We start from the raw sequence: 25,834 nt of genomic DNA on the forward strand, positions 1-25,834 counted from the left end.
AGCGTGGTTACTGATGATATGGGATGAGAGAAACCGGAGGGTGTGTTCCAGACAGACAGATGCACCTTTTCTCAGCTATGGAAATCGTTGTTTTCTGTTATTTTAGTTCACCTGAGACGGCCCCTTTCCTGGTGCCATCCTTAGGTTTTTTGATGATGGTCAGCAACAAAAGAGAGGCTTCAACACAGGCCAATGTATAACCAAACACATTGGTTGTGAACTGAATTGTATGGATATTGGACACGGGTAACAAACAACCAACCACGGGTGGTTTTCTTCTGCAAGTACCAGGCCACATCTAAACACTCACCACTGTATTGTAGTGAAAACCAGTTGAGTGGTCCCATGAATGCCTTATTGTTCATTCAGAAGGAAGCTCACACATCTCCATCATGTTAAGTAAGACATGTTCTCCAATTACTGAATGGACACTTCACGATAGAACATGATAAGTTGTCATTTAGTACTTAAAAGGTGCTACACATAGGATTTATTTTTCCTTTTGCATTGTAATTTCACAAAGTGTTCATAATATATCTGCAATAATAGTGGAATGATTGTGTTTCACAGTGTTGTGATTGGCTGTGATATTCGCCTACTGATTTCTCCTGCCAAAGCGGCATCTGTTGTCAAAATGGGGACTAAATTGCTGTGAAATAGCTTGCAATTCACCTAGCATTAGGCTACATTCACAACAAATGCAAACATTCTAACAAATCCTATGTGTATCACCTTTAAGGTTGCCAAGGAGCAAGCCTCCATCCACCTGACTCCACCCATCCCAACAGGGACTTTCATTCGTTGTAGGGCAGTAATTTGAACCACCATTCAGGGCAGGGCAGTGATTTGAAACACCATTCAGGGCAGGGCAGTGATTTGAACCACCATTCAGGGCAGGGCAGTGATTTGAAACACCATTCAGGGCAGGGCAGTGATTTGAAACACCATTCAGGGCAGGGCAGTGATTTGAAACACCATTCAGGGCAGGGCAGTGATTTGAACCACCATTCAGGGCAGGGCAGTGATTTGAAACACCATTCAGGGCAGGGCAGTGATTTGAAACACCATTCAGGGCAGGGCAGTGATTTGAACCACCATTCAGGGCAGGGCAGTGATTTGCTTTATGAAAAGAAAGTTATGATCACATGAGTTGAGAGCTGTGTACTGTACATGTTTGGTGATTGTATGTGTACAGTAGTGTCACGTCCTGACCATAGAAAGCTGTTATTTTCTATGGTAGAGTAGGTCAGGGCGTGACAGGGGTTTTTTCTAGTTTAGTTTTTCTATGTTGTCATGTTCTAGTTTTGTATTTCTATGTTGGGTTTTGTTTGGGATGATCTCCAATTAGAGGCAGCTGGTCATCGTTGTCTCTAATTGGAGATCATACTTAAGTAGGTGTTTTTCCCACCTGGGTTTGTGGGAGATTGTTTCTGAGTTAGTGCATGTTTCACCTCTTCTTCACGGGTTGTTGTTTTTTTTGTTATTTATTTTATGTGTATGTATTGCGTAGTTTCACAGTGAAAATAAAATGTGGAACGACACACAAGCTGCACTTTGGTCCGCTCCTTCCTACCACAACCGTGACAGAATCACGATAATAACAATGAGACCTTATCGACACGCGCATTTAATGGCTTATAAAAATGTTTAACAATGTATTGACAGTGCTGAATACCAATTTAAACATGAAATTACTCTTAAAAACAGCAGCTGTATTAGTTGAGTCTCTAGTTTTAATGGTTTAAAAAGTTTTGAAATCTAACATGATTAATTTTGCTGTGCGTTCGAGGCTTCTTTTTCCAGTCTGGCGCGAGGAAACTGCGGACACTGTGATCTGAGCTATTTGATTGGCCAGTGGTAGGCTTGTAGGTGCACTTGATTTGCTCTCTGGGCCTGCCAGGTAGGCGGAGTACTACCTTCAGACACATGAAATGGTTCAAATCATCGTGTCTTTTTTTAATATCGAGGAATATTTCACTTTCTCTGGTCATAGGAGTAACAACATGAATTGGTGCATGAAGCAGAAGTAATGCAGTGTGACTTAAGTTTCGTCATCAGCTGGAAGACTGTGTCCCCTTTTCTCAGCGGAGGAGGACCATCTGATGGTCTGGTCTGAGGGGAGGGAGGGAGCGCTCTCACCCGACTCACCGCTGCCCCCCCCCTCTCAGACGGACCATCAGATGCAGGCCATCAGCCCAGTAAAAAGAAAGGACATTATTATGCTCACTCAGCCGTGCCTCACAACTAATACAACACATACTCTATTACCAGTGTGATCATATACCTACAGGTTTGAAATATTTTCAAAATGTATTGCGAGGAACAACATTTTTTAAAGTCATGTTTATTTATTCATCTTAGCGGTAGATCTCGGCTTGCATTTTGACTCAGAAAACGTTGGTGACCACTGCTCTAGGGTGTATATTTTCTCATCGACCGGTCAGCCTGCCTGACGCTCCACACGTTTTGCATACAGATAGCTGTCAGTAAGCCTCGCTTTATGAAAGGAACGACAATGCTGATTAAGATCGAAATTCATTACATAAATTCCGCATTCGCAGGTGCTGATTCTTAACTCTTCTTGAACTGCACTGTTGGTTAAGGGCTTGTAAGTAAGCGTTTCACGGGAAGGTCTACACTTGTTGTATTCGGCGCATGTGACAAATAGTTTGATTTGATAGCTGTGACATTAAAAAGTGAAGATTACAGAACTCTAGAATTCTAGTCAAAATGCGCTGATTGAAAGGGCAATAAATATCTAATCAAAATGTAATTACTTAAGTAAAGTACATTTACAAGACTTTCGCTAGTAAAGTCAAGTATGACATAGATTTGATAAAATATCTCTTGTCATGTCCTTTACCAAAAATAATGGCAGACAAAGGTAGTTTTAAGGCCAAGTGAACATGTTTGTTGTTGCTTAGCTTAACCAGTCAGATTGTACATATCTCAAATAAAGTAGACCAGATTCGAGTGCCTGTTAAAATCGCAGGAGGAATATTTGGAACAGGTTAAATAGGTTAAATAACCTATGCATTTATATATAAGAAAATGCTACGAAACGATGCAGAAAACCCAAAACGAGTCTACAATGCTCTCTAGTGGAAACAACAAGAATGTACAATAGCCATTTTGAAATCAGTGATTTGCCTTCTTTCCTTACACAGCACTGCCCTCATGTGGTCATAAGGTTGGCGGAGATCCTGCTGTAAGTACCTCTGGGAAAGTTGAGTTGTTTTCACTTGGAACAAAACAGAAGCAAACAAGCCAAAAACACGGAGGAACTAACCTCCTTTGTTTTTGTTGCAAAACGTTTTACTACGGCGTGAACTAATGAATACACCCCTGGGCAAGCTGTTCACCTGCCATAAGGCCATCCATCAACGCCGTCAGACATAAATCAGTGACAGCTCGATCTTAATTGAATACTTTACACCGTGTCAAGCTTTTATTTGACAGCATTTCAGAATATCATACGGTAAACAAGATTTCTGCAAAAGTTAATATATCCATAGTGTTGCATTTCATAAAAATAGGTCGTTCACTTATAGTCTGGGACTATCCATAATAATACATTGAGTCATATTTATAATAGCGACACACCTGTACAAGGTCAATAACACGGCTAATAATAACACTACACAGTGATACCCTGCTGCATTAGGTAGGCTCAGGGGGTTCATGTATTGTACATGCCGTCAGTCTTCAACACACCGTTTTAGATAAACCTATCTCTTCTGATCTGTCCATAGAAAAGTACTGATATATGCCTCAATGGGGGACTGCTCTGACGAGAAAAAGCGGCGAACTGTGCAACGAAGGAAGGACATTCTTCCTTGTCTCCAGTCTACACAGAAGTCATGATAGGCTTAGTGATGAAGGTGCAGTATACAGTCAGGACTGTCCAGACACTATAGGAATGGTTGTGTGTGTGGAGTGAACACACAGTGGCACTGTTCAAATGAATCTTTTCTTGAAGTAACCAGTGACACTTAACATGAATGAACATGTACCTGCTTTACATTATTATATATGTCTTTATTGTTATTTAACAGATGCTCTTATCCGGAGCAATTATGGTGAAGTGCCTTGCTCAAGGGCACATGGGCAGCTCGGGATTCAAACCAGCAACCTTTCAGTTACAGGCCCAACGCTCTGAACCTCTAGGCTACCTGCTGCCTACTTACTTGAAGTAACCACTGTTCTTACAAGATGTTAGGAAAGAGAGAAGGAAGAGAGGAAGGATGCACTGTTAAAGTATGCAAACAGGCCCAGACAGTGGCTGAGCCACAGACTCCTGTCTACTCAGGGTCAGTTCCCCAGCACAATTTATATGGCAATTCTCTGAACCAATTTGTGCTTTAAAGAAGTATTTTTTCCTCTGGTAAATAGAGATTCCAACGGCCTCCGAGCATCACTCACCTCTCTCGTATCATTCCTATTCTGAAAGACTGTCTGCAATTCTTCCACCCGGGGGGGTCAGTTTTGTTCTGCCAATGTCGTCCTCTCTTTGCTGGATTGTTAGCTGCAAATTACCACTCAAAAATCAGATGTCTGCAGAAGCTAAAGGGGACACATTCGGATTGCTCCTTAATGTCTTTTCTTTTATCTCCAAGAATGATTCTTGTGTCTGTCAATGTTCATAATGACTAGATGATTGTAGTCTCTCCACATCTACATGTACAGTATAATAGTTAGAGTGACAGATGAATTAGCTTCTGTGAGTCCCACGGCCAGAGAGGGTTTGAGAGAGTAAAAAATAAAAAAACTCTGCCTTAGTCATCGGATGACAAGGCGGTTCTGAGGGACGCGTGTGTGTGTGTGTGTGTGTGTGTGTGTGTGTGTGTGTGTGTAAACTGGTAATAGTAAAGTGCAGACAGGGCCACTGACAGAGCCTCCACTGTCTAGAGTTCCAAAGTTAATTGGGACACGATCTGGTAGAGAGAGAGATGTGTGTGTATATATATATATATATATATATATATATATATATATATATATATATATATATATATATATATATATATATATATATATATATATGTACACACAGTATATTAATGTAGCTGGCTATGTAGACGGCATCACTTAGAGACTAAACAAATGTGGAAATGAATATTCAGACCGTTGTCAGTTGTAATGTATAAATATGCGTCTTTGGGAGATAAGTGTTTCATGTGTTGTGTAAATGAACAGCATTAAGTGAAGCACAGACCATTAGACACATTGTGATGAATGAGCTCATGACAAATGGCAATGTTTCTCTCTCTCTCTGATCCCCACCAGAAGTACTAGTGTAGTTTCCTGCTTTCATACACATGCCATATTTTCACCCAAACACGTCATTCTGCGTAGCTACAGCTTGATTACACCATCTGTTAGAGATGTTCTGCCTAGACGTTTCGATATCTGATGATGAGATACCAACAGAAGCCTAAAAAGTTGTGGAACTAACTTCAATCTAAGGAAATGGAAAGATTTTCTAATGTTTTCTGACCAAATAAATACTGTGGGGTCTGTAAATATAGTGAACAAATTTCAACAATCAGATATAAAAACATGAATGTCCGTCATGGCACAGATGTATATGAATATTGGGATGTTGGTATTGACTGCAGCCTGGATTGAACCACATCAGTCTAGAGAATGTTCTAGGTTCTTTAAGTCCATAACAGACCTCTCTGTCCGTCGGTCCCTGATCGTAAGGCACTCTGCCCCGATATCCCATGATCCCTTCACTCTCTCCCACAGTGTCCACCAGACAAACCTCAGCAAATTGCTTTGTTCGCGAAGCACAGTGAGGGGGAAATGTATCTCCTGTGACTCAACCGTTGATGACACAAGCACGGACAGCCCTTAGAGTCCACTGCAGTCTCGTAGAATGGGTCCAACACAGACTAGAAATGCAATATCATAGGCTGGGCTGTGGAGTTATAAGGGAGTGTTGAAAAACGGTGTTGTGTTCCTTCGCTCGTCTAGCTTAGGATGCGTCTCAGAACTACCATTGGCCCGACTAGGTATGCATTAGAGATGATCACGTCCCACATATTAATACTCATCATATAATAGATTTATTTCTATATCACTTGATAGATTACTCGGGATAGCTTCTTCAGTCTCGCACAGTCTCTTATTTAAGGCAAAGTTCCATTAATGCGTACACTCTTTTTCTAGTTTTCATTCTCTCTTTTCAAAATACACAAAAACAGGCAACCCCTCTTCAACATTCCTTTTCATAAAATAGACTCCATTGTATAAAAAAACTGCAGTGTCACAGTCAACCAATCGGTGAGTGGTTCAATTTGCATGTACGTCCTCGACTGGAGTGCTGTGGGGATTTGAGCACTTCCAAATGAAGTTCCTGTATTCGGACCCCTTAACACTGCTCAAGGATCCAGTCACGCTACACACATTCTGCTTGGTTTCTTCTTGTTTTGAATTTTTAAGTGGATGCTTTCCAGTTCTTAAGGTGGTCGGTGTAAAATATCTCTCAAAATAATTTAGAGTACAATATAAATAAAAATGGTTCTCTAAAAACGCATGGAGGAACCCCCTTTACATCTGAGGTCTAGAGGGTGGGATGGGGGAGTGGGGGCAGGGTGAGGGGAGCCAATGAAGGTGCGAGCCAGGTTTAGTGTAGCCCGGCCTGGGGGTCTGGTGGTGGTGGGTGTACTCCAAGGTGTTATCTGCTCACAGTGGACGTGCCCGAGCGCAGGGTGCTGGGCAGCTTGTCAGAGCCGGGGATCTTCCAGGGCCCAGGGGACACGGTGGCCTTCCTACCTGCTGCCGTGCTGCCGCTGCTGGTGCTCTTGGTGGGGCGGCTAGTCCGGGTCTCTCCAGGGCCCCTCTCTGCCTCTCTGGGCCTGGGCTTCTCCTGCGCCGGCTCCCCCTGATGCCCGACACTAACGTCTGGGTGACTGCTGCTGCCGCTCTGAGTACCACCACCGCTGCCGCCGTTCCCGTTAGAGTTTGTGTATGAGGGCTTGGAGTCTTTCGTCGGGGACTGGGTGGGTTCTCTTTTCCCGTGGGACATGCTGCTGCTCTCCCCAGCTATCCTCTCCTTAGACCTCCCCCTGGAGGAGCTTTTGGGCTCCCCTCCCCCAGGTAGCTGCTCATCCCTCCCCACCGGCCCTCCCTCTTTGGGGCCGCTCCCTCTGCAGGTGGACCTGCCACCTTCTTTCTGCTTGGCCCTCCCACTACTGCAACCACTCCCACTGGGCTGGTCGCGGTCCCTCCTCCGGTGGCCGGTCTGATCCGGATTATGCGGCTCGGTCGGGGCCTTCCGGGGGCTCTGGGAGCGCTCCACCCTCCTGCTTTCTTGCGCCGCCGGCTCCCGCGGGACCTCCTGCGGTGGCAGGTGAGCCAGGTCGGGGCCTGGGGGCTGCTGGGGCGGGGTCAGATGAGATGAGGGCGATGGCATGGTCAGAGTGTCTGGGGGCATGGCTACTTCCGACAGACTTGGGGAGGCTGAAGGGCGTGCATCCCAGGGGGAGGTACTGTCTGCTGGGGCACAAACGCACAGTTAGACATGGGAAAGGATAGTCTTAACAGTCAGGGGCGAATCCTACCTTCCATTTACTTAGTCATGCATGGATGTCTGAGTGAGTAGGAGACTGAGTGAAAAGTTGACTTAAGTGGAAGTTCGCCCTATAGAGATATATCTATGAATCTATAGCTTAAACCAAACAACAAACAACAAGCCAAAAAACACGCCTCTAGTCTACATGGATGACAGCAGCCATATTGTAGCAATCACAACAATCAAACCCAGTCTTTGTGGTATGGGCTGCAAGTGAAATATCACTTCACTCCTATAAGTCACACACTGCAAGTTCACTTTTAGGCAGCATACATCTCAGTTCCCTAGCTCCCTTTAAAGCCTCAGAACTTCTAAGAAGCGGGCAGAAAAACCACAAAACAGGTTTAATGGAATGGATGATGTGCTGAATCAGGCGGTGCTACAGCCTGGCTCGGGAGAGAGAACCTGGGGGTTTGAGACTCCCCACCGGTGCTCTGGGCTGAGTAACCACGGTAGCGGCTAAACTTAGAGGGCTCTACCTTCTCCTGAGAGGCTGCTGCAGCTCACAAGGTCTGTTAGCTTCTCTCTCTGCATCACTGAGCTAGCAGTCCCAGGGTTATCATTCATTACAAACAGGTAGGCAGCGAAGCCTCCAGGGAGGCTAGCGCAAATCCTCTAATTAGCATGGGGAAAGAGGGAGGCTAGGCTAGGCTAGCTCCATGAGGCCTCATTACAGACTAGATGGACTCCCAGACCAGCTAGGGAGGTCTGGTGATTGGAGAGAGCTCAGTGAGCAGGCTCACAGTCGATGCAGGTTCCTGTTGCGCTCTGAAACCCTGGACATTTCACACCAGCTCATTCCCCTACCCATCAGCCACTGCTTGGTGTATTGAAGTGATGACCTGTCTCCCGTGGAGGCTGTGTGGCCCAATAGGATTGTGGGAGGGAGTATGTGTGCTGAGCTAATGCCTGCTGTCACCTTGGATACGGCTCTGTTCGTTCTAAGGGGTGATGGGCCCTGCTGCCCAGCTAGCTGACTGGATCCGACCTTAAAACAGCCTCCATACTCTGGTACTCTACTCTGTATGAGGGGACAAATGTACACATGCACTAATTCATCCACACAATACACAGCATGCACACTTCCACATGCTCACAAACGTCATGCACGCGCACACACACAGTATCATATTGTGTGGTACTAAATGTGGCAACCGTCTTTTATTCCACTTCATTATTTCATCAGGATGCAGTTTTTATAAGCTTTGAATTCCGTTTCCTCCGCAAAGTACTGTATAAACTAGCTGAAAATACACAGCCGCTTTGCAACATGTAGTTAAATACTCCGAAGCAGCGCATCAAACATAAATACTACATCCTCTCAGTATGCAGATAAACCTAGGCCTGTAAAACATCTACGTATCCACACAATCCCCCACATCCATGCTACAAATGGCTATTCCACTTTTATGTGACTGCTCTGCCCAGAACACACAGGTTGATAGCTGATATGAAAAGTGACGCTGGTGATTTAATATGGCGTCCTCTGGCTGACAGCGTAATGGGCTCATGGTGCGTATTTCACAGTTTTATGTCACCCTCGGGCAGGTAATAGAAAAACCCTTTCTGATGGAGGAAAGGAGGGTGAGAGAGGGGTGGGGAGCGAGACAGAGAAAAAGAGAGAGACAGAAATAGATAACAAAAAATCTCTGTCATAAATGGCCGGGGAGAGTCGCTGACTGGGAGAGGAAATCAGAAGTCTCCTAGCAGCGAAGATGGAGACAGACAATACTATTTCCTGTGTTTAAAGACCCTGGTCACCTCCCAAAGTCAAGTGCTGATGACTGTATTTCACAGTGGAGGCCTTGGCTGGCTGTGGAAGAGTCATGTGCAGTGCTAGCCTCCGCGCTAACTCACTACCCACAGGCCGGGAGTGTGACTCTCTGTTACAGAGGCCATGGGAGAGTCTGACACATCAGGATTTATTACCAAGTGGGCCGCTAGGTGCTGTCATTCCCTGAGGTGCTGGGGACATAAATGTCTGTTAGAAGGCTCAGCGTGCACCACGGTGGGATTTTATCACAGGAAATAGTCTGCCTATATATTTCTGACTAATCTATCTAGACGATAGTGGCTGTCAGTTTGAATCGCTATTTTGTAAAAGTTGGTTCATGGATCTTTCTAAATGTGTAATATGTATTTATTGTGTGTACATACAGTATAATAATTCCATTGGGCTGGCCTGATGACTATGTGGACATATGCCACGTTCAAGACAACTGGGAACTTGGAAATCTCAGACTTAAGTGTGTTCAAAACAACTGGGAACTTGGACATCTCAGACTTAAGTGTGTTCAAGACAACTGGGAACTCAGGAAAAAACTAACCTTGACTGGGAAAATTAGTTTTGAATGGTCAAACTCTGGCATCTTTATAAATCTCAGATTTTCCGACCTGAAGATCGGTGACGTCATGATTTGACCTTGTTTCCCCCCCAGTTGTCTTGAAAGCCATAATAGCTGAGGAACTAGGTTGATGTCACTGTGATTGAAGTGGAGAGGAGGAGCCAGTGTGTTCTGACCAGGAAGTCACAGCTGCAACACACAGCATGGGCACACAAAAACACACCAAACCACAAACCACAACACCAAGTAGAATTAGACTGGAACATGCAGATCGTCACAAACCGTGTCTTTAGAGTGGCCCATTAGGAAGAAATAGGGGGAGCCATGCTTGTCACTTTTCATGCACATGGAGAGACTGGAAGGTACCATTCCTAAGGAAAGGGGAGTAACAACCTATACCAATCATTAGGGTTAAACCAGACGCCTTGAAAGGAAGAGTTACACTATTGTTAGTCAAGAGAAAGACAAGTTTATCAGTGTTAAAGTATTAAGTAGAGAGAAAGACATTGCTATGGATAAAGAAAATATAACTAGATTAGAAGATAGGCATGCCAGACATAAGCAGAGTTATAGTTATAAAGTTAATGTGTTTTGTCATTTTTACCCCCTTTTTTCTACCCAATTTCGTGCTTACAAAATTGTCTCATCGCTGCAACTCACCAACGGGCTCGGGAGACGCGAAGGTCGAGTCATGCGTCCTCCGAAACATGACGCGCCAAACCGCGCTTCTTAACACCTGCTCGCTTAACCCGGAAGTCAGCCTCGCCAATGTGTTGGAGCAAACACAGTTCACCTGCAGGCGCCCAGTCCGCCACAAGGAGTCGCTAGAGCGCGAAGAGCCAAGTAAAGCCCCCCCGGCCAAACCCTCCCCTAACCTGGACGACGCTGGGCCAATTGTGCGCCACCCAATGGGACTCCCAGTCACAGCCTGGGATTGATCTCAGGCAGTAGTGATTCCGCAACACTGAGATGCAGTGCTTTAGACCACTACGCCACTCAGGAGGCCCGAGTAAAGAATAATCTATAGACGTAATCATTTTAGAAGTGTGTGTGTGTGACTTTTAAAATGTGATTATAGTGTTACTGGAATCAGATGAGATTAGAAGGTAAGCAGGTGGATTTGAGTGTGTTACAGCTGGATTAGCCTTGGCCTGGGGAGGGGTAAACACAGGGTTAGAGGGACAGAAGGGAAACCCACCATACTCTGGGACCTGCCCTGTGCCTCTCTTCAGGAGCAGACGCACCCGCCGGCCCCCTGACTTGATGAGCTCGATGGCCCGGGTGTGGGTCATGTCCCTGGTGGTGTCCCCATTGATCTCAATGATCTGGTCCCCAACCTGGAGAGGAGGAGAGACAACACAGTGAGTGAGAGAGAGAGAGAGAGCAATACTGTAGATAGATAGATAGATTTTGTGTGTGTATGTGCATGAAATCCTGTTGCCATGCAGATACAATAATAGACAATAGACCACTGTGACAGTAACCTCTAAATCACCAACCCACTGAGCACCTTGTGTTATATAAACATGCGTTACATTGCGTGACAAGTTCACACCAATTCCCTGATTAGATGAACAAATTATGGAAGAACGCTGGCACACACTGCCGCAACCACCAACGCAATTATTTATTGGCAGGCCTCTGAGAAAAGCACACACACACTATGTATTAAAGCACAAATTTAATGAGGAAAATTTATTTTGGATCACAATTTATTAGGATCGATGTGTATCTATAAATCATAGTGGTGCAGAGGGATCAGAGCGGCCAGTGTGAAGCGCTAATCAGAATTAGCACTCATGAATGTGGTGTCAGTTGCCATTAATTCCTGCAGCCCGTTTTTATAATGTCATTTAGATTGAATTATGGCAGACAGACTCTTCCCTGCAGGAGGGCTGAGATTAAAGAGGATACCCTCCTGAATACCAATGTCCTGGGCGTTGTTCATTACGTACCAAACTGAAGAAAATGGATTGAAACAGGGAGGGTGTTCCTGAATCCGTCCAATAAGAAACTGTTGTTTACGTTTTCAGTTGCAAAACATATTCCTAATGAATATGACCCAGGACATTAGCAGCTGAAGACCTGGTAGTAACCTATTCATTTCACTAATTAGACTACACCTCCCTTCCAGCACTTCAGTGAAAAGGTTGTGACCTCTCTATGACTACAACATCAAGGTCGGAGGCCAATTGTACAGGCATATCCCCTGAAGGATCTCACTAACACACTTCCTTCACTTGGGAATGGGACCAGTACCCTCTTGACTAATAGTGTAGGAGACCACGTGCTGCGGCGCCAAATGTATAAACCAATTACTGTAACAAATGGAAAAGTCCTCGGCTAATAGTGGAAGTAATCTGAAAGCTGAGGAGAGAGAATCTGCCTGGCAACAGGGAGAGAAGGGGAGTCATTAAGTGTTATTAGGCTGATCTGAGCGGAGCTGGGCAGCCAGTCCATCTACACCTTCTGACAGTTAGTGAATGGCTGAGGCCGGCCTGAGTCATTCCCCTTTAAATGGATAGGAAGTGACTGGGTGTGGATGGGAGAATTGAACACCAAGCCAACAGCTTCCTCAGTAGTATGACCTCCAGGCTCCAGATGAAGCATGGTTATCCTTGGATTGTCTCTCCTCTAGATGCTATCTCGAGTCCAGCCAAGCTTACTAAGGCTGTGTCTGAAACAGCACCCTATTGCCTATATAGTGCACTTTTGACCAGAGCCTGAGCCTTGGTCGTGTAAAAAGTAGTATACTATATAGCCAGCCGGCCCATCCCAGTTCATTTCAACAGCGGTGTTAGATGATCCTACCTTTCCCCCTCGACCATTCATCTCCCCCATGATCAGAGTTCAAACTGGGCCTGTGTGTGGCGGACTGCAGAGTTTGAGTGGGCCTTTAAAACTGTGATTACTGAAGGATAAATCACGATCCCGGCCCGGGCGTTGGAGAGAGACGAGGACCGCTAGCTATCCCTCCATCCCCAGTCGATGTTTTTGGGCCTGGGCCCGCCGAGCTGCATTTACCTTGCCGTGGCGGAGAGAGAGTAGTATCCCTACGGGGCGTTTTACACATTATCTCTGACAGGTTCATTACAGATAATGAACGCTATTGGCCCACACTAGGGAGATTGGGCAGAGAGAAAAGTGTGACGGGTAGGAGACGATCAAGATACTTTAGGAGATATAGAAAAATTGCTATGACAGACTTGTAATATACTCTTTGATATCGGAAAAGTAAAGTGAGATTTCTGTATTTTTTTGCACCATAAAGTGGTCAGAGTCACTCTGGATGAACATAGCAGGCTACAAGAACATATACAGCTGTTGAGAGAGAGTGACTCATACTTTGATAGAGGTGATGGGAGGAAGGCGTGAACTTGGGGAAAAACTAAAAGCTTGGCACGCTCTGCAACTTTTTACAAAGAGTACTACATTTGAACATCAATTTAGAAAATAATTGTCTTCTTTTTGTTAGTTTAACAGATGGTGACCGGCAGATAGTACCCTCTATCCCTGAAGAGAACATTACGAAACGGACAAACGTGAAAACTATAAATGGTAAAAGAAGCCATCCTTTAATTATTCATCTGAATGTTCATAGTACCTAATGTATTATTGACTAGACTAGAGAAACGTTTCTGCTGCCAGTAAACCCACTAACCCAGCAGGTGTCAAAACATCCCAAATCCTTCACACACTCAGCCACACTGCTTTAGCAGATTATTTTCTTACGGGGCTTAAAATGGAAATTTGCTGCCAAGATAATCATCAGACAATTAAAACTAGCAAACAATTATTATTAATATCCCACTAAACCAGGGTTGGGAGAGAAGCTACTGTAGGTATGTTGAGGGGGAGTGTTAGTTCAGCGCAGGATGTGACATCGTCATCAGCCTACCCTCATCCTCCCGTTGCGGATGGCGGGTCCGTCCTCGGCCAGTCGCAGGACAAACAGGTCCATCTTGTACTCTCTCCCTCCACGGATACTGAAGCCAAACCCCTTCATACTCTTCTCCAGCTCCACGGTGAAGAAGTCAAAGTCCTGGAGAAGGAGCAGGACACATTCAGACAACAAGCAGTAAGAACCAGGGAGGAGGAGGAGCAGGACACATTCAGACAACAGGCAGTAAGAACCAGGAAAGGAGGGGAAGTAGCAGGACACATTCAGACAACAGGCAGTAAGAACCAGGGAGGAGGGGAAGGAGCAGGACACATTCAGACAACAGGCAGTAAGAACCAGGGAGGAGGGGAAGGAGCAGGACACATTCAGACAACAGGCAGTAAGAACCAGGGAGGAGGGGAAGTAGCAGGACACATTCAGACAACAAGCAGTAAGAACCAGGGAGGAGGGGAAGGAGCAGGACACATTCAGACAACAGGCAGTAAGAACCAGGGAGGAGGGGAAGGAGCAGGACACATTCAGACAACAGGCAGTAAGAACCAGGGAGGAGGGGAAGGAGCAGGACACATTCAGACAACAGGCAGTAAGAACCAGGGAGGAGGAGGAGCAGGACACATTCAGACAACAAGCAGTAAGAACCAGGGAGGAGTGGAAGGCCATCAGTCACCATCACAAAAGCTAATGGGCATGTGTATTACTATAGCCTGGTTAAACCAGACTGAATGCTGCGCTCACCATTGTTTAACTCAGTGCAGCGTTCAGTCTGGTTTAACCAGGCTAGAATTACCACATCTTCCTCGTTAACCTCTCTACCTGAACTACTGGTTCTTGCTTGTCAATGCCCATGTATTTCAGTTGAATGTATTTATTTTATTTTAACATTTATTTAACTAGGCACGTCAGTTAAGAACAAATTCTTATTTACAATGATGGCCTAAACAGGCCAAACTCAGACGACACTGGGCCAATTGTGCGCCGCCCTATGGGACTCCCAATCACAGCCGGTTGTGATACAGTCTGGAATCGAAACAGGTTGTCTGTCGTGACGCCTCTAGCACTGAGATGGTGTTTTAGACCACTGCGCTACCTGGGAGCCCCATTTTTGACGGCTTTACATGCTTAAAATAAAAGTAGTATGTGAAGTAAAATGTATGTTTTCAGACATCCCAGGTTGTATTTGTATTGATGAGTGAAGTATCTAACCTGGTAGACCTGTGGGATCTGTGGCTGGATCTGTCTGTAGTCGTGGGGCACAGGCATAGGGAAGTGCCTGGGGTCAGTGGACAGCTGTCTGTAGTCCATCAGAGGAGGGTGTCTGTAGTCCAGGGTGGGTGGCTGGCGGTAGTCTGCAACAGGAGGGTGTCTGTAGTCCAATGGGGGCTGCCTGTAGTCTGTGAAAGGAGGCTGTCGGATGTCCGGTTTCACGTCCTGCCTCGCTTTCACCTCTGACCTGTAACTAACCAACCAATCAAGTTAAAGGAAAATTTCCCACTGGGCATAAACTGGTTGAATCAACGTTGTTTCAACGTAATTTGTCAATTTGTTGTGACAAGGAATCTACATGGAAAATACATTGGATTTGAAAAAAGTTATCAACTGCTGTTTTGAGGGTGAAATTTCAACCACATAGATGATGTTGTCATGGTAACCACATTTCAACGTAGACAAACCTATGTTGAATTTGTACCTTTAAAACAGCGTCAGCTCTTCAAAACAATAGGCTGGGCAGCACCTCCTACTGGAGAATTGGTAAATCTACAGGTACCCTTTAGTCTCCCATCCAGTGTTTTGAACAAACCCCACCCTGCTTAGCTATGAGATTTTTCAGTGACCATTACCATGATGCTATCTTGAGAATGATTGTTTTGAGATCTCACTTAAAAACTAAATAGATTCACTGTCGCTTTCAAAGTCATTCCAAAGGGAAAGTTTCACAGAGAAAATGAAATGTGACCATACTTTATCACTCATATAATGTCAATGAGACTATTTCGGCCTATATAGCATTTGCAAAGTCATCAACAGATATTGTTTCAATTCAACCCAGAATTCAACTAAAAATAGACAATACAATAGGCCTAGGGTTTCAAGCGTTGGTTGATTTCAAATGTAATGATATTTAGTTATATTGAATTGTGTTTAGTTGTCAACACAACCAAATATCAACATTTGAAGGAGATGTAACTGTTCTGCTTGGATAGTTCCATCTGTAACACTAACTTACTCTGGCTTTAATTACAGTTTGTCTCCAAATTAATATTTGATATGTTGGATTCATGTCTCCATCTCAACGAAATATGTAAATTAACACAACAATCAAAGTTAAAGAATAGGACTAAATCAAATCCAACTTTATTTAAAGTGCATTTCAAGTTTGATTTGAATTAGTCCTATTCTTTAACTTTTATTGTTATGTTGAAAATCAACCACAATTCAATGTTTGAAAAACAATAAACAATGAATAGCATATTAACTTGTTGACAAGTTTAACAAATGATATGTTGGATTTATGTCTCTAACTCAACCAAAAATACAAGTTAAAGAATGGGATTAAGCCAGTGGCTTAGATGGAACTATGCAATCAGTAGATACATCTCATTTAAATGTTGATATTCGTCTGATTGCCAACCAAACACAATCTAATATAGCCTAAAGGTTTCACAGAGAATAGCCTATATAGCCTTAAGGCTGTCGTACAAACTAATGTAACATTCAACTTTGAAATGAGTAACACATCCATGGCCACATTGAGAGTGAGGAACTATAAAATCCTTATTATAAAGCATGCATGTTCTAGATAGCATGAATAGGTTTGTCGCAGGTCTCTGGAGATCTTCACTATTGCTGTAATAATCTGTGCAGAATCTTGTGCAGCATCTTGAACAGCATTGATCACCTGCACCATGTATTTTTAATGGAATCTCAACTGCAATCCAGGTCATGTGGTTGTGCTATTAGATGAAACACAGTGATAACACATTAATCTGTTGTATAAATAAACAACATATCTGGCATTTTATTCCCATTTCAACTTTGCTGTGCTTTTAAATGGTTGAAAGCGCAGTGAGACATTTCAGTGAAAACTAAACCATAAATATGACATTGTTTTTCCATTGGAATTTGGTTGTGCTTTTTTCGATGGTTGAATGCACAGTGATAACACATTGGACATTGAACTAACTTTTGGATGTCTTTTTGAGTGGGTGAATACATAGTATATAGTATAGCAAATATTACCTAACCACCAATGTTGAAATGATGTACTGTGCCCAGTGGGTTATCACTACAAGCATTTCATATGAATGTAATGGGTAATGGTAATTCTCTCTGAATCAATTCATGTCAAATTCTAAGTTATTTAGAAATACCTTGTTTGTTACAATCAAACTACCTTTGAGGCAAGACTCTAGTGGTGGTAAGTGAAATCATTTTTTTGAACCACATAAAGACACTCCAGTCTTTTACAGAGTTGGCAATAAATCAGAGTACTCAGAGATTTTGGGAATTCTCCAGAGCAGGAGAGAAAGGACAATGACAGGGTACATTTTGGGAATTCTCCAGAGCAGGAGGGAAAGGACAATGACAGGGTACATTTTGGGGATTCTCCAGAGCAGGAGAGAAAGGACAATGACAGGGTACATTTTGGGGATTCTCCAGAGCAGGAGAGAAAGGACAATGACAGGGTACATTTTGGGGATTCTCCAGAGCAGGAGGGAAAGGACAATGACAGGGTACATTTTGGGGATTCTCCAGAGCAGGAGAGAAAGGACAATGACAGGGTACATTTTGGGGATTCTCCAGAGCAGGAGAGAAAGGACAATGACAGGGTACATTTTGGGAATTCTCCAGAGCAGGAGAGAAAGGACAATGACAGGGTACATTTTGGGGATTCTCCAGAGCAGGAGAGAAAGGACAATGACAGGGTACATTTTGGGAATTCTCCAGAGCAGGAGAGAAAGGACAATGACAGGGTACATTTTGGGAATTCTCCAGAGCAGGAGGGAAAGGACAATGACAGGGTACATTTTGGGAATTCTCCAGAGCAGGAGAGAAAGGACAATGACAGGGTACATTTTGGGGATTCTCCAGAGCAGGAGGGAAAGGACAATGACAAGGTACATTTTGGGGATTCTCCAGAGCAGGAGGGAAAGGACAATGACAGGGTACATTTTGGGAATTCTCCAGAGCAGGAGGGAAAGGACAATGACAGGGTACATTTTGGGGATTCTCCAGAGCAGGAGGGAAAGGACAATGACAGGGTACATTTTGGGGATTCTCCAGAGCAGGAGGGAAAGGACAATGACAGGGTACATTTTGGGAATTCTCCAGAGCAGGAGGGAAAGGACAATGACAGGGTACATTTTGGGGATTCTCCAGAGTAGGAGGGAAAGGACAATGACAGGGTACATTTTGAGGATTCTCCAGAGCAGGAGGGAAAGAACAATGACAGGGTACATTTTGGGCCTCCTGTAAGAGCTTGATGAAATATTCAGCGTAGGTCTATAAGAAGCTATTTAGGTTAATAATTCAGGCGTCCATAAGAGTTAAGTGATGTTATACAACAAACTGGAGACAGGGAGAGAATACCTCGCTCTCACCTGTAATTCCCTTAAGAACAGTGCTTTCACCCCAGAGATTAAAAAAAGAGATACTACTGTGCAGTATAAGATATCGGGGACTTCCACAGCATTGGGACCAGCAGACTGTACAATACTGAGGAAGCCCTAAAGATTACATTAACACGATCAACCATCTTAAATGATTTAAATACATAGGAAATGATAGAGCACTCAAATGCTGCATGTCTTAAATCAAATCAAATGTTATTGCTCACATACACATATTTAGCAGATGTTATTGTGGGTTTAGCGAAATGCTTGTGTAAATTATGGCCGTATCCTGACGGACCAATATTTAGAACTGGGCTGGGTGCTATGAATTGGTGTGTGTGTTTTTAAGCAGTGTGCGTCTGTGTGTGTGTATGACCATCCGGTTGCCTTACCTGCTGTCGTGGGTGTAGATCTGGGGTGGGGGGGCTGGGGTCTGTGTGATGGGGCTCTGGTGGGTCAGGGAGCTGGGCTGGGTGACTGCAGGGCTGGGCTGGGTGACTGCAGGGCTGGGCTGGCCCACGGCGGGACTGGGCTGGGCCTGAGGACTGTGCTGCTGGGTCACTGCTGGGCTCTGCTTCTCTGAGCTAGGGGCTGACGGGCTCAGCTCTGAAACACAGACAGACAGAAGTGTCAGACACAGTGAATGATTGACACACACCACAGTATAGACTATGCTAGACAGAGCCACATTAACATTATACACGGTCCATCTACTTCAAAGAACTGTCAGCACAATGCTCTGTGTGTAATCTACAGTAGATGCTCGTCATACCAGAAACACCCATGAAGCATTAAAAGATGGTGACAGAAACAGACATATCACTCGCTGATCCACGCAAATAGTGCCTTAGCCAGAGAGAGAACAACCTCCTTTAAAAAAGGATGTAAAACGGTCCGTACAGTAAGACAACGTGCTGCATTTAAGATGACAGTTTTAACAACAGTCCCTGAAAGTCCCCCCACATCTACAGTATAGAGTTCTCTGCTGACCCCTTGGTCCCCACATTATCTCCAGTCTACTGACCATTGTCCCCTCGTCTCACTCACCTTCCTGTGGTATGATCCGGAGGGTGACGCTGAGGCCGGCGTCCTTGATGAGCTTAACGATGTCGGCGTGGGGCATGTTGATGATGGACTGGCTGTTCACCGCCAGGATGCGGTCACCCACCTTCAGTTTGCCACAGCGGTCCGCCGGGCTGCCGTCGATGATACGCCCAATCTTATGGGGAACGCCTGGGATGGGAGGAGAGGAGGAGGACAACACACACAGAGTGAGAGACACAGATATGGTTAGTTGAGGATGGGTCTGAGTTCAGGCTAATCTTACTGGTTGGCTGCTTTCTTTCCAGCTCTCCCTCTCTTCTTTCTATCTATGTTGCTCACTCTTTTCACATTTCTCTCGCCCCCTCTCAGCTTATGTAAGACAGCTGGCTGTATGCACGGCGAGTGTGGGCAGGGCACTAGAAGGCGACGCGGCGTACTGGAGCCTAGCTACCTCAGATCTGAGGGACTGGTACAGTCAGGAAACCATTTGGAATTGAGATGGGTTAGATGCTTAGAGGAGGAGTACATGATTCAAAAATAGAGGTGTTACATTTTTTATATAGTTGTAACCTCTTCCTCTCAGCAATTTCTGTCAAAATGGATTTGGTTATCTCTGCTTGGAACGACTGTATCTGCTGGACTAAAATGCACGAAAACTCAAGAGCATAATAATATGCAAAGCCTTCCCTTTTAAGGTGAAACTGCCATAAGGCAGTATATTGTAATGTAAACAACCCATGGACACGCAATAACACACACACACACACACACACACACACACACACACACACACACACACACACACACACACACACACACACACACACACACACACACACACACACACACACACACACACACACACACAGAGCAGCACTCACTGATGGCGGCGGTGGTCTCGGGCCGGTTGAGCGAGCTGATGATGACGAATCCAAACCCTTCACTCTCCTTGCGGTGGATAATGACATCACTCGGTGGCTGCTGCACGCTGGAGGTCGGCTCGCCATCTGTGGTGCTGCCTGTACCCATGGCGTCAGTGGGTGGGGCTGCGTTGTTGCCAGGATACGTGACATTGGTGAAGTCGCTGCGTGGGGAGCTGTGCTGGGTGGACACAGAGCCGGGGCTGCGGCCGTTCTCTGGACACGGCTCTCCTGTGAGGGGGAACAGAGAGCTGAGTTTACCTGCTCTGCTCTCCACCACACCACACTGCAGCCCAGCACAGCAGCACAGCACTCAATGGACAATGACTGGCCCTGTCTGGACTGGCTATCAGATCAGAGAAAGGTCATGGTTTCTCACACCTCATCAGCTGTATTGTTGCATCCAAATATCTTTTTATTCCAAAAGAAAACCTACATTGAAGATATATGTAGATACAATCGCTAAGAACTAAGATTCCCTCAAAACCAAGGTGTCATGTTAGCACTCATTACATCTCCTTCAGTGATCAAGGTTGAACTGAAGACAGTGAGACCTCTGGGAGACACAGAGTCTTGACACCTCCAAAAGTGTTACTTTGAATCAAATGTTTGAGGGATGAAAGGCAAGACCACGGACGACACGGATGAGTCAGACAGCCTTTCATGACTGGAGACGGAAGGAGAAGAGGGAGACAGAGGAGGGGAGACGGGATCTCACCAGGGTGGCTGTGCCGGAGCGTAAGCTGACATAAGGGAATGGGGAGATCTGAGGGGGGAAGGTGTGTGTAGAGGGCTGCTACACTCATTACACAGCATGTTCTTGCAGCTCTACAATTCATGGTACAATACAACAGCCGGACTCCACATAAGGCCAGAGAAAGGAAGACTATCAGGCCTTCTTGGAGTAGGATGAATTTGACCCTAGAGGATGATCTAAGGTCAGAGTTCCGTTTTCCTCCCTAATGATTAGGATTAGGAGTTTTCAGGAAACAGATCCTAGATCTGTCCCCTCCCATCCTCTCACCTGGGCCCTGTAGCCTCCTCCTGATGGTGAGGTTGACCTGTCCATTGCGGGCGGCGCCGTGCATCAGGTCGATGACGTAGCGGTGGGGTTTCCCCGCCACCGGGATCCCGTCCACGAAGATGAGCTCATCGCCTGGCCGCAGGCGCCCGTCTCTGTCCGCAGGGCTCTTCTCTATGATGGCCCCAATCAGGATCTGTTTATGGGAAACAAACCAATCAGAACGCATGGAGAGCTAGGGGTAGGGGTTAAAAAGTCGGTTGACCAATCAGAGGGCTGGATTCAGAACAGGACTACATTGAAGCGATATGTAACCATGGTCAAGTGGACAAGAAACATGCAGTGAGTAACTGTATGTGAAATGACATGTATAAGTGGTTGCTATGTCAGTGGTGCTTATGAATAGACACGTGGCTCCATGTTTGCGCTGAGTGTTACTCTACAGACAATTAACCAGTAACCATCCACAGCAGCATCACCAGTCTCTCAGTCAGTCAGGGTTCAGGGTTAGATATGTATGTAGTGGGTTAGAGAGGAGAAAATGACAGGGTTCCACGCCCATCTCATACGAGCCTTCTCACGGGTGTCCGGACTCACAGGCTGTCCCGCCTCGTCTCCCCCAAGGATGCGGAAGCCGAAGCCGGACTTCTGCCTCCTCAGGTGGACCTCCACCTCCTGGTACTCTGCCCCTGGGGTCAAGGAACAGACAATACCTGTGACACGTGTTGACCTTGGAGTGCCCTCAGTCTAATGTCTAGTTTACGTGGAGCCAGAGGATTGTGGATCACACATTGTGGAAGTTAACACATGAAATTAAAGGCACTGTTATTTCTGTGTTTTATGTAATATTGTACAACAGCTGATGGAACTAACACTGTAAAAGTGTGAAAATGTTTTATCAGTGTTATCTCCTAGTAGTTACTTGTTGAAAAGAATCTACACAGGACCGTAACAGCAGGTTTGCATGGGCGGGAGTTTCGGCTTTCCATGGGGACATCAATGTGGTAAATTGGTTAATAGACCAATAACAAAGAGAGTTCCAAACTTCTCTGCCAATAACAGACAGTTTTCAGTTTTCCCCTCCCCACTCAAACCAGACAGTTCTTGCTAAATTCTAGCTTGAGAATGTTTTTTGGGCTAAAAAGCAAATTTTGCCAATTTTAATGGAAATCTATTACAGCAAGGCACTTATTTGTTACCCAGAAATGATTTGATATTGATATAAAACGGCTGCATTTGGCCTTTAATGCATTGCAAATTAAATTAAAGGTTTCATTAAAAAATACATTAAAAAAAATACACAATTTAGAATAATCCCTATTCCTCCCGGTGGGGAGTCTTCTTCAGGGCCATACCTGAGTGGTCCACAGAGAAGATGGTCCGCGGCAGGCCTGGCTCTGTGTGGGGGAGGGAGATTGAGGGAGCACCCATAAACAATAATACAACACACACACACACTGTCTTACAACTGTCTCACTCAGAGCAGACTACTAAAAAGACTGAGACTAGAGCAAGACGGAAAAAAACTTGCCTCAGCACATTGTCTACATCATCCATTACACTGTGGAAAAGATGTGCTTAGGGCATGTAATACAGCTATCTTTTTATTTACAGTATGTGTTAGGGGAGCAGAAACGCATCTGCAATCAGGCCTTTACTGGAAAGCAGAATGATTTGCGGCATAGTGATATTCATTACCCTGAAAACCCTTTCCTATGAAATGAAGTAGAGCGGGTCAAAGTGACTGTGATGAGAAATGGGCTCTATTTACAGCAGGTTTAATCACGGAGACCAGTGTCCGCTGGGATGCCGGAGGAATTAATTGAGGGAGCAAAGATGGCGGATGACACATAAGGAGACTGACTGACAAGTTTTACCACAGAACCCATATACAGTGTTTTAAGTTTATATTAAATAAGATTGCTGGAAAAAATACTCATACATGTGGGCAGAAGATAAGAACAGAATGACCTTGCTGGTCAGAGGTTGATTTTGGTATATTCCAGACTGTGTTGCAGTTTACATAAAGTACACAATTCATAAATCTCCATCTATCTCCAGCTCTTTCACATGCAATGGGATCTCCTGGTTCCCTACTAGAATAAAGGCATCTAATTACATCTAATTATTTGATCACTCTTTTGTTCCTGAGGATATCCATACACAGCAGGAAATATAAACTTGTAGTGTAATCAAGCTTAAAAAGGCTTCTAAAGTTTGTAATATATATTGTTTTTTCAACCCCTACATTATTTTCCATGAATTATAACACATTTCCTGTTGCTGCACGATTATTTTCCAGCTGTAGAAAACCTTATCAACATTCAGTGGAAGCTACACTGACTTGTCTCTGGTTGTGGGGTATGGGTGCATTTTCTTCTCTAACAGCCTGTATTGGTCTCCAGGCTATATTGGGACCAGTCTAGTTAGATAAGGTTACTGAAAAATACCAATGTTCATGACCTACAACTCCCACACCACTGAGGGAAACAAGTAAAGTGTTCCTAAAAGTTGTCCTGTGCCTCAACCCTGTTAACCTGACTGACCAACAGTTTGCACGTGTAGCCTAGCAGCGAACAGCACTTTGGGGGCATGTTACACGGAGGGGACAGATAGATACTTAACACTAAACTGAACACGGACTAAAGAGAGTCAAGGAGAGAAAGAAACGATGGAAGAGCGAGAAACAGAGAGAGAGAGAAGAGATTGAGAGAGAAATGCAGATAGAAAGAGAGAGCTGGAGAGAGGGAGAGGAAAGCTATAGAAAAAGAGAGAGAGAGAGAAATTAAAGCTCCAGAGAAAGATTGACCGAGACGCTGGAAGGATTTGACGTGGAGTTCTTCCGACAGCCCTGTCCTCTTTAATAAAGGTTGTGTTGCGTAAGCGTGCACACAGCTCCTCTCTCTCCTCACAGTGTGCATCTCCTGTAGCCTACGACTGACTCAGGCCCACAGAGATTCTACCATAGAGAGGAGCAGAGCATTATCATGTCTACCGGCTAGAGCCTCGCATGTCAATCATGAAGCCTCTATGGTACATCAAGCTGCATGGACTTAACAGAAACTAGCACTGTCACTAGCACTGGTCAAAAGGATGAGTGCACTTTATGTTCAGAATCATACAGTAGATATGACTACTGATGTCAAAAACCAATGGTATACTGTCGTACAAATCTTTCTACAGAGCATATCTTGGCAACTCAGTTAAAAGCTTGGTCGTACACTCAATGAACTGAAAGGAAATCCCTATGCTTGTACCTCTGACAGGATCTTTAATGGCTAAAATATAATTGTTGGCTCCTAAAGTATCTAAGAAGGTCTAAGAAGACAGGTTGCTGGCTGAGATGTTCCTGAAAAAAAGCTAATTTGACTATACACTCTGGCAGAACATCAACTGGAGGCAGAGATCCGCGAGATATTCAGAGATTCCCCTAACGAAGGAGTCTAGGCCAAGTACAAATGTATCAACATCAAGTCATCTGTCAGCACTAAGATAAAAGTATGAACTCTTAAACCGTTGTCATACTCCATCATATTTACAGAAATACATCTACAGACAAAACAACATAATACATCTCATTCTGCAGAACTCAGATAACCCAGACTATGTCCCTATAGGAACAGAACCCAGACTATGTCCCTATAGGAACAGAACCCAGACTATGTCCCTATAGGAACAGAACCCAGACAACCCAGACTATGTCCCTATAAGAACAGAACCCAGACAACGTCCCTATAGGAACAGAACCCAGACAACCCAGACTATGTCCCTATAAGAACAGAACCCAGACAACCCAGACTATGTCCCTATAGGAACAGAACCCAGACAACCCAGACTATGTCCCTATAAGAACAGAACCCAGACTATGTCCCTATAAGAACAGAACCCAGACAACCCAGACGATGTCCCTATAAGAACAGAACCCAGACAACCCAGACTATGTCCCTATAGGAACAGAACCCAGACAACCCAGACTATGTCCCTATAGGAACAGAACCCAGACAACCCAGACTATGTCCCTATAAGAACAGAACCCAGACTATGTCCCTATAAGAACAGAACCCAGACAACCCAGACTATGTCCCTATAAGAACAGAACCCAGACTATGTCCCTATAGGAACAGAACCCAGACAACCCAGACTATGTCCCTATAGGAACAGAACCCAGACAACCCAGACTATGTCCCTATAGGAACAGAACCCAGACTATGTCCCTATAGGAACAGAACCCAGACTATGTCCCTATAAGAACAGAACCCAGACTATGTCCCTATAGGAACAGAACCCAGACAACCCAGACTATGTCCCTATAGGAACAGAACCCAGACTATGTCCCTATAGGAACAGAACCCAGACTATGTCCCTATAGGAACAGAACCCAGACAACCCAGACTATGTCCCTATAGGAACAGAA

The 25,834-nt window shown here is 44.8% G+C and overlaps 1 protein-coding gene across 1 annotated transcript in view; it reads right to left on the reverse strand.

Annotated features, from left to right (window-relative positions):
• Positions 1-5,032: 5,032 nt before the first annotated feature.
• Positions 5,033-25,834, reverse strand: part of LOC106576364 (membrane-associated guanylate kinase, WW and PDZ domain-containing protein 2-like) — a 256,239-nt gene continuing 235,437 nt past the window's right edge. The window contains 10 exon segments of the mRNA XM_045699968.1: positions 5,033-7,500; positions 11,123-11,261; positions 13,823-13,966; positions 15,029-15,281; positions 18,828-19,041; positions 19,483-19,668; positions 20,361-20,630; positions 21,424-21,616; positions 21,994-22,109; positions 22,776-22,817. Of these exon segments, the coding sequence (XP_045555924.1) occupies positions 6,683-7,500; positions 11,123-11,261; positions 13,823-13,966; positions 15,029-15,281; positions 18,828-19,041; positions 19,483-19,668; positions 20,361-20,630; positions 21,424-21,616; positions 21,994-22,109; positions 22,776-22,817 (2,375 nt within the window). The 3' untranslated portion in view covers positions 5,033-6,682.

Source organism: Salmo salar, chromosome ssa17, assembly GCF_905237065.1.
Source record: "Salmo salar chromosome ssa17, Ssal_v3.1, whole genome shotgun sequence".
Lineage (NCBI taxonomy): Eukaryota > Metazoa > Chordata > Actinopteri > Salmoniformes > Salmonidae > Salmo > Salmo salar.